This window comes from Paroedura picta, chromosome 13, assembly GCF_049243985.1.
Source record: "Paroedura picta isolate Pp20150507F chromosome 13, Ppicta_v3.0, whole genome shotgun sequence".
Classification (NCBI taxonomy): Eukaryota; Metazoa; Chordata; class Lepidosauria; order Squamata; family Gekkonidae; genus Paroedura; species Paroedura picta.
The window spans coordinates 9,545,696-9,555,389 of record NC_135381.1 but is presented as its reverse complement, the minus strand read 5'-3'; the positions used below and the strand labels follow the sequence as shown (position 1 = coordinate 9,555,389).

Genomic DNA, 9,694 nt, shown 5'->3' with positions numbered 1-9,694 from the left:
ACTGCAATTCAGATACTGCTGATTCCGCTGGTTTGAAGTACAGGAATGGAAGATTCGCTTGGATATGTCTAACAAGTACTCATATCAGCATTGATTTGGATACTTTTCAGCTTATCCAAACTGAATCGCCCATCTCTAAATCTAACCCTTAATTGGGGAGGGGGGGTTATAAAAAAATTTATAATGATGGTCAGACATCGTAAGCACATGTTATATTCTGGCAGATTTGTGGATTATTCTACCTTGCTGTGAAATGGACTCCTCCCACTCATTTCACATTTACGTCCAGGAAAGAAAAAGAAGATTGAGAATTAACCCGCATGCAGCAACCTTTTGCCATCTGTTTTTGTGGGTTTGAGGCCTGTTCACGCCTTCACAAGATACAATTTGATAACGATAAGCTCCATGAGAGGGTGAAACAATATGTGGATAAGTGCATGTTTTCTTTTTTAAACCAAAGGCTCCTTTGGAAGGTTGCTAATCTAAGAGGGGGAACAGATGAGGGGTGTGGCTTAATCCTTTTCCCTCTGGTTGCTGCCTTGTTTAAACATTTTAAATCTTCTCCGGTCAGCATAGTGGCAATTCACTTAATATCCCCCCCCCCTTGTTCTTTTTTTGTTGCCTGCCAGCTAACAAGACGTTTGCCACCCATCAAAGAGGCTAAGCCCAGGCTACAGAAGCTCTTCCGTGATTTCTGGCTGTATTCAGTGCTCATGGGATTTGCTGTGGAAGGCTCAGGTATTCCTACCCTTTCTGTTTATTGAGGGAAAAATAACTAGTGAAGGAACCGCCAGTTACAGTTGCAAGAAAACTGTGAAGTTCCTAATTCAGGTAGGTATCTGTGTTGGTCGGAAGCAAGGTTTGAATCCAGTGACACCTTTAAGACCAACAAATTTTCCATGTCCATTCACACCTAGAATCATAGAATCATAGAGTTGGAAGGGACCTTCTGGGTCATCTAGTCCAATCCCCTGCACCATGTAGGACACTCACAGTTCTTAAGATCTGTGAAGTGCCTAGACATTTAAAGGAAATTTCTGAAATATACACTTTATTTTTCCTAATGACTCTTTGCCAGGGGTACAGGTACCCAACTCATGGTCTCATGTAGAAGGACCCAGTTCAGTCCATTGTATATCCAGTTAAAGGAGCTTGGATAGCACATGGTGGGAAAGACCTGAGAACCTTAAAACCTACAAAAGGGGGGAAAATAACAATAGAAAAATGTGTTTTATGTTGCATTCATAAGATAAAGTTCTTGTGTGCTCGCTTTGGCAGCACATATACTAAACTTGGAACGATACAGAGAAGATAAAGTTCTTGCCATAGTGGAAACTTTTGTCATTGTTTTTGTTTGGTTTTTGGTCTTCCTGCCACTTCAGGTCTTTGGCCAGAAGAGTGGTATGAAGGTGTTTGTGAGATAGCAACCAAGTCGCCACTGCTGACGTTTCCTAGCAAAGAGCCTCTCCGCTCTGTTCTCCAGTATAATTCTGCCATGAAAAATGACACTGTCACTTCTGTAAGTATTTGCTTTCCTTACGCCTCACGCAGGAATCAGTCCGGCTTTGAAATATTTGAGAAAGAAACCGTGAAATGACTTGAGGAGAAAAAACACCTTCCTTTTTCGTCTTTTTGTTTTTGTAATAGCCCAACAACATTTTCAGAGTTGTTTTTGTGCGTTCATGCCATTCTAGAAGCAGTGGATCTTGATTTTGTTCCTAATTACAGCTCTGTGCCTCAAACTATGGTTGGGATGGGGTCAAAAAGATCTGTGTGTGCTGGAGAGGATAATTCTCCTCTCCTGTGGCAGCCATACAACTCCATGCCCATATTGCTCTGGTATGGGGGGAAGGTCCCTTATTCCCCATGAGCAGCATTTCAGGGGGACATTTTTGGGCTGCTTCCAAGATATTGGCGGGGGAAGTCATGGTTCTGTAGACAGAATTTAGATGCGGATGCAGGCCTATAACTCTTTTCCATTTTTTTATTTGCTTGTATAAGAATACTCATTTTAGGATTGCATAGCCATTATGCTATAATATTTATTATAGGCTGTTTTGCTTCTGTGGAACTCAAAGTAGTATATATGGAATTCCCAGGAGAGCTTCCATTCAGGCCTTGTCAAAGCCCGGACTACCTTAGATTCACCAAGATTGCTGACTTATGTGCCTTCCCGCCATGTCTTCATCCCTACGTTGGGATATGTTTCAGGGTGCTGCATTAACATTTTTTGCACCTCGCTGCTTAAAAGAAGCCAAACACCTGCTTCGTGGTCTAACCCTTGAGGGTGTGCTTTGATACATAATTTGAGAACAAAAAGGGTTTTATGAGTCTCCTGTTCAGCTCATTTTGTATATATAATATATGAATAATGACTTTGGAAAGAAGTTCAGAGACTGTGTAACGTGAACATCGTTGAGGTTGCCAGGAGAAAAACTTGCTGCCAATTTGGATGGGCTCCAGCGCTGAAAATTGGTTGTTTTGCCTCTAGGCTGAACTGAATGACTTACGAAGCACGATCATAAACCTCTTGGATCCACCTCCAGAGGTGTCTGCCTTGATCAATAAGCTGGACTTTGCCATGTCTACTTACCTGTTATCTGTGTACCGTCTGGAATGCATGAGGTATTTTTTAACGCACCTTGCTTTTGTAGCTTTCATTTTGTGAATTTTATGCGTTTTCCCTAAAATGAGGAATACACTCGTCTAGTACAGGATGGCACACAAATGGATCTCCTTTCCCCTTACAACAACCTCATGAGGTAGGTTAGCATGAGAGTTGGAGGAAAACTGGCCCAAGGGCACCCAACAAGCTTCGTGGCAGAACGGAAATCTGAACCTGAGATTCCAAAATTCCCCTCCAGCACGCTAGCCACTTTATAGGCCTGTGTCTTAATGCTAAAGCTGATGTCACGGTGTTATAATTAATTTTCACTGTGTCCCGTTGTTCCAAAATAACCTGCTTTCGGAATTGGGAGCTGAGAACATCCCCAGAGGCTAAAAACTAAGGCTCAGAGGACTGACACTACGAGAGCATGTTTGTTGTTAAATAATAATGAGCATTTATGTTCTGCATAATTATTGGAGGGCTTCTTATGAGTAAAGTGGAATCTGGCATGGAGCGTCAGTTTGTGGTAACAGCACAAGCTGGCTCGGGCTTATAGGGATTTTCTGTTTTCAGTAGTGAGAAGAGATAGTCAATGTCAGTATGAACATAAGAAGTGATTGGGTGTATCGGAACCAAGGCTGTCCAGCATTCTTTCTGTAACAGAGAAATCCGCTGTTTTCTGTAAACGTCTTGAGCCTCAGGGGAGGGCGGTATATAAATACAAATTAATAAATAAATGAATAATAAATAAACAGGAGCCAGCTTTATGCTTCCAGACTTCTCTTTATGCCTTGATTTTTGGCCCAAGCATCCTGGCATTCCAAACAACATTTGATTCTGCTCATTTAATAGCAGTGATAATAATTGTTAACATTTATATAGTGCTTTCTGCGTTCAGAGCACTCCACTTGTATCACTGCAGTGTAAATCCAGGCTGCATTCAGATATAATCAAGGTGTGTGCAAACCCCTTTTGTTGCTGTACTCACACCTCCTGTCATTCTTCTCTTCTCCCTTTCCCAGTTTCATTTTGAGAATTGTGGTTAGAAATTAACTGCATGTAAATTCAAGGGCACAGGATGACCATAACTGGTCTGTTCACCCCCCCAAATCAAGATTCTGAGCCTGGAATAATTTCCATTTTAGACTCCTGTTGTGTGGGGGGAACAAATTCCATTTAAATTGTATGCCTGTATACTTAGTAGCAGGTAAGCCAACCATGCTGGCTTAAATGCTTGTATGCAGCCTTGGGGTCAATGGGGAAAGAGCTTATACTTAAATGGTGCAGGGGAAAAAAAAGAAAGGGAGGGGAACAAATTTACATAGGAAAGATTAAACTAAAATAGAATTCATACCATGGGATCAGAATAGGCAATAATCACGTTCCTTTCTCTTGACATGCATACCTGATCATTGATTTCTTAGGGTATTGCGTTCAACAGACCCAGATCGTTTTCAAGTGATGTTTTGCTATTTTGAAGATAAAGCTATTCAAAAAGACAAATCTGGTAAGACTCTATTCCATAAGACAGATTTACGTCCATAACAAAATAAATGTGCATTTACTAACTTCCCTTCTGATGGTTTTGCATAAATACTGGATGGTAGCATTAAGCAAGGAAGTGGCAGGTTCTCTGTGCCACACTCTGTGGTTAGGAAGCCCAGAATGTGTTCTGAATGGTACAACAATTGATGAATAAGAAATCAGGCCTTGTAATGAATGTTAGTGTCATTTAGCATGCAAGTGTTTTGCATGAATGGAGCACATAAGAGTAAGTATGACATTCCATACAAATACACATACTTACATAAACATTGCATGAAAATTTTAAAGGAGAGATGTGATATTAAACTGTGCTGTTCCATCTTTCCTTTATGGTTGAGATAAGGAAATAAGTTGATTTGAATTTGGCAGGGTATGTTGGAAAAGGCTGATTTGCCTACAGCTGTGGTTTCTGCAGAACCACATTCACAAGTTCCACCAACTAAAAAAGAGCCACATTTAGTTCCATACCTGGAATGAGGCCTGCACCTTCGGGAAGCGTGCAGCTTACCAATTCATCCAATTATAGGTGTTTCAAGGTGGGAAATAACTGCCAATCACAAGCCACACTGGGCAGGGACCTTTCCCACTTTCTAGAAACATGGGGCAAGTGTCACATTGGGGGACAGTCCTCAGGCACTAAGTCGGCATCGCTAGCTTATAGTCTAGATGTGGGGCTGTCCAACATAGCACTGGATTCTCTCCTTTTGGAATATTGAGCATGCCAGCAGACATTAGGATATCCAGGCTCTCTAGCAGATAAAGGCCATTTCCAACACTGGCTTGTCTGAAATCCGGAGAGGCTGGGGAGCGGCTGGAGGACTGAATCTGGACCTTCTGCATGAAAGCACATGCAGTATCCCTGGGAACACCAGTTCTGCCATGTCCATAGAATCATAGAGTTGGAAGGGGCCATACAGGCCATCTAGTCCAGCCCCCTGCTCAACGCAGGATCCGCCCATATTTCACCCCATGGCAAGGATCAGACCGCCTTTCTCGTTGTAGTGTTGTTTCCCAGTGGTGTATCTGCCAGCTCTCTTCTTGATCCTCTGAAACACAAATGGGAAAAAAAGACAACAAAATTGTAGTGTGGAAATACGGCATAGTCAGATGATCTGTTTCAGGTGGGCTCTTGGTGGGTTAGAGTATCGTCACTCCTGTTTCCCATAATAGATTAGTTGTGCTTAAAAAGGCAGCTAGCTTGGAAAGATATTTCATATTGTTTCATTATCAGGTTTTGATCTGGTCAAAATTCCTTAACAGTCTGATGACTCCTTGGCTTAAAAAGAGCTCTCTTGCTTTTCTGAAATGATGTGCCTTTCCTTTTTTTATTTTAAGGTATGATGCAGTGTGTCATAGCGGTTGCAGATAAAGTATTTGAAGGTTTTCTTAGCATGATGGCTGACAAAGTAAGTTACCAGATGGTAAAATTAACTGTGTGTATGTGAGTCCTGTAGGTCAGAACAAAAGTGGGGCAGTAAATATTTTGAATAAATGCAATGGACTACCACTGAGGCCATCCAAGATCCAGAGTGCCTTAGTACGCTTCTCTGGACACAGGACTTTGCTGTTCTGATCTGCTGCCATGATGAATTCTTGGGCCATCAGATTAGTTACTGTGCCATTGCTCTGCCATACTAAAAAAGGAAGAGCCCTTGAATTGATAGGCATTTTTCCCCAAGATAGAACTCTCTACATCTCTTTGTTTTTGCCCCATATTATAAAATCCCTGAATACAAAAATAGCATTGTACTGTTTAGAAGCTGTAAGCTAGGATGTCTTTTATACGTCTTATGGTATTTTTATGGTTTGCCTTCCATTATTGCAGTTGCCTTGGTGGTGCATGATACTAAAAGATGAGACAGAAGTGTTTATTTGGACCAGTTATTTGGGCCTATGGTCTATACTGCTCTGTGTAATTTGCTGTAAATTGAGTCTTACTATGAAATCTTGTATCATTTTACGTGCCGTGTTAACACTTAATGCTTTGCTCCAGTTCTGGTTGATTCTTCAACCCAAATCCTATTTCGTTGTTTGTTGAATGTCTCATCCTGTTGATTGGGTTTGATTCACTCTGTGTAATCTGCTTTGAGTCCCAGTGAGAAAAACAGGCAATAAATAGCGTAAATACAAAATGAATAGAACAAATGCCCATGCATTTCAAGAAATATGAGTCAGAGCTACAGTGAGGAAAAGAGCTAAGCAGACACAGTTAAAGGGTAGTATGACGATATTTCTTTGTTGTAATGAAATAGCACTGGAATGCTGGCAAGTTGGAGGACAGTTCAGTGATCAGATTAAAACAGAGGATCATTTTGGTGAACTGGTTTCGAGCAACAAAGAAAACTCTGAGCTACTTTCAGAGGCTTTCAAGTAGCAGAACTAATGCTGAGTGAGCAGAACAAGTGATTGTGATGAGTAATGATTACATTGATCGCAGCAGACCAATAAATGGACACGTAAAAAGTCCTTCGTATTTCATCCAAACATCCTTTATTCATTTGTTTCCACACCCCTTAACCGAAACGTTGTCACGGGACAGCTCACGAACATGGCTGAACCGGGTTATAAAATCGACAAAATGAAAATACTGCTATAAACTGGGGGGAAATCAGTGTAGGTTACAAAGATCACCTGATGAAAGTAACATGGAATATACTTTTTAAATGCCAGTTTATCATCTCTGAAAAAGCAACAACCACGTTTTCTTTAACATGGTTCTTCTTTAACATCTTCAGCCTAAAACCAAAGAAAATGAAGAAGAGCTAGAGAGGCACGCTCAGTTCTTGCTGGTGAATTTTAATCACATCCACAAGAGGATCAGGCGGGTTGCCGATAAATATTTATCAGGTCTCGTGGATAAGTGAGTATTGATGTTGTCCTTGTCAAAAAGGGTATGATTAGCTTCTTGTATGCTGTACTGGTATGATTATCTTCTTTCACACTGTGGAACAATCTTACATAAGAAGAGCCTTGTTGGATCAGACTGCATTTTTTCACAGTCATCAGGCACCCGCTTCTAGGAAGACCACAAGCTGGGTCTAGAAGCAGCAGCCTTTTTAAAGATTGTGCCTGCCCTGGCACATGGCATGTTAACTCAAGGCAAAGTGCAAATGCTTTTTCTCTTCTGAACTACTGTTTTATGTGCAGATACATGTGAATTTATTCAATTAAAAGGCATATAGAAGCCAGAGAACAGGGCCTTTTCCGTGGTGGCACCATGCCTTTGGAATGTCCTTCTTCTTTGAAGTACACCTGGCATCTGCCTTATTTTGCTTTCGATACCATGACAAAACAGTCCTTTTTGCCAGGCTAACTATGGGTTCTCTGAGCTGATTCTGCGGTCTACTTCTAACACATTTTATCAATATACTTTGGGTTTGGTTGATGTGTTTTTTATGCTAGTTTATATTTATTTATTAGATTTTTATACCGCCCTCCCATACGGCTCATATGTCTTGGCTTGTCCTCTAATGCAACCCTTTTCAACCTTTTGACCGTGGAGGAACCCCATAACCAAGTGGCAGCATATAAATTTTCCAAATAAATTTTTTAAAATTTTTATAGAATCAGATGATGGCTCCAGAGTAAATCCTTTATCTTGCAATATGGGCCTGTGTTTGAAATCTTCCTTCACCCTGGCCAATCTGGTTCCTAGCCAGGGTGTAAATTCATTCATTCATTCGCCGCCCTCCCCAAATGCTCAGGGCGGTTTACATGAAACAAGAAAAGGATACAGGTAACATCATTTACAGTAACAATAAGGTGATAACATAACAATAACACTAAAGAACAGTGGAAACTGCAAAGAACCTCCACTCAACTCTTACTGAGACCCAGTGAGTTGGGCAGATTCGTAGCAGTCGCAGTAGGGGGGGGGGGCTTGGGGGCCAATAGTTATTTTAAATTCAGCATTTTGTTAAGGAGTAAAATGTACTGATTCCTCAGCCTATCTATTGTTCTTCTTTTTTTCAAGGTTCCCCCATTTACTGTGGAGTGGAACAGTGCTGAAATCCATGTTGGATATCCTTCAAACTCTCTCACTGTCTTTGAGTGCCGTAAGTATTTCCTGTTTATATAGCTCTTGTAAATAGTAGATGCCGGATTACATGTTTATTTTTGCAAAATTGTGCTTGCTTTTAATTATGATTCCATCCAGCTTCCTTTTGATGGTTTGAGGTGTAACAAAACCCCGCCATCTCATGAAAGACGAAATTATTAGTTTTTAAGGTGTGAGGGCTGCAGGGAAGGGCATATGCAGGCCCGATGACTTCACCCAGACGCAGAATGCGATTCTTGTTAAAATGTCCATTTTCTGTTTCAGGACATTCATAAAGACCAACCATACTATGACATTCCAGATGCGCCATACAGAATCACTGTTCCTGACACGTATGAAGCTAGAGAGGTAAGTGCGTTCAAAATGTTAAAATCAGTGATCTTGTTCTGTTATTCTTTCAACGCATGTTCTTGTTCCTGCACTTCACTGTCTCTGGAGAAGTGCCTAGATTTTTTTTTTGAGGCCTGTCATCATTTTGCCCTGAGAGCCAGTTTGGTGTAGTGGTTAGGAGTGCGGACTTCTAATCTGGCATGCCAGGTTCGATTCTGCGCTCCCCCACATGCAACCAGCTTGGGCTCGCCACGGCACTGATAAAACTGTTGTGACCGAGCAGTGATATCAGGGCTATCTCAGCCTCACCTCCCTCCCAGGGTGTCTGTTGTGGGGAGAGGAAAGGAAAGGCGACTGTAAGCCGCTTTGAGCCTCCTTCGGGTAGGGAAAAGCGGCATATAAGAACCAACTCTTCTTCTTCTTCCAGATACTTAATAATTTAAAAACACTTTGCTAGCTTCACACTCACATGTTGCAACAGCTTAGGGTTTTTGCTTCCAGGCAGCTTTTAAATACAGGAGAGGTACAATGGCCTTGAAGAGTCTTAGCTTTATGGCACCATGAATTGCGTAAGGATGGCTCCAGTCACTGGCTTTCTATTTCCCTTCTCTTTCCTAGAGCATAGTCAAGGATTTCGCGGCACGCTGTGGAATGATCCTCCAGGAAGCCATGAAATGGGCTCCTTCGGTCACCAAATCTCACTTGCAGGTAACCTCTTCCAGCTATTGGCTGTATTCATGGTCCTGAGGCATGGGGCAAGTTTAGCTTGGGAAGTTTGCCCTTCCAAATAAGGGCTGAGGTGAGTATTGCCCAGGGAAATGCCAATCACCACTTTGGGGTCAGGAGGCGAATTTCCTCCAGGCCAGGGATTCTGGTTTTGAGGGAGGGCATCATCTGGGCATGGAATCAGGGTCATTATGGGTGGGCAGGTAGTTGTGAATTTCTTGAAAAAAGAAGTGCTTTCCAACTCTTCTATGATTCCTCTAAAATAGCTCTCCTCTCTTCCTCTTTCAGGAGTATTTAAACAAACATCAGAACTGGGTGTCTGGCTTGTCACAGCACACTGGGCTGGCTATGGCCACAGAGAGCATTCTCCACTTTGCAGGATACAACAGACAAAACACCACCTTGGGGGTAAGTATGAATACAGTTGC

At 41.8% G+C, this 9,694-nt stretch overlaps 1 protein-coding gene across 1 annotated transcript in view; it reads left to right on the top strand.

Moving 5' to 3' along the window:
- PI4KA (phosphatidylinositol 4-kinase alpha) overlaps positions 1–9,694 on the top strand; it is a 75,649-nt gene that overhangs the window by 41,566 nt on the left and 24,389 nt on the right. Inside the window, exons 20-29 of the mRNA XM_077309065.1 lie at positions 630–738; positions 1,383–1,519; positions 2,492–2,625; positions 4,033–4,115; positions 5,489–5,559; positions 6,889–7,013; positions 8,127–8,208; positions 8,475–8,558; positions 9,159–9,248; positions 9,555–9,674. Of these exons, the coding sequence (XP_077165180.1) occupies positions 630–738; positions 1,383–1,519; positions 2,492–2,625; positions 4,033–4,115; positions 5,489–5,559; positions 6,889–7,013; positions 8,127–8,208; positions 8,475–8,558; positions 9,159–9,248; positions 9,555–9,674 (1,035 nt within the window). The remainder of the gene's footprint in view (positions 1–629; positions 739–1,382; positions 1,520–2,491; positions 2,626–4,032; positions 4,116–5,488; positions 5,560–6,888; positions 7,014–8,126; positions 8,209–8,474; positions 8,559–9,158; positions 9,249–9,554; positions 9,675–9,694) is intronic.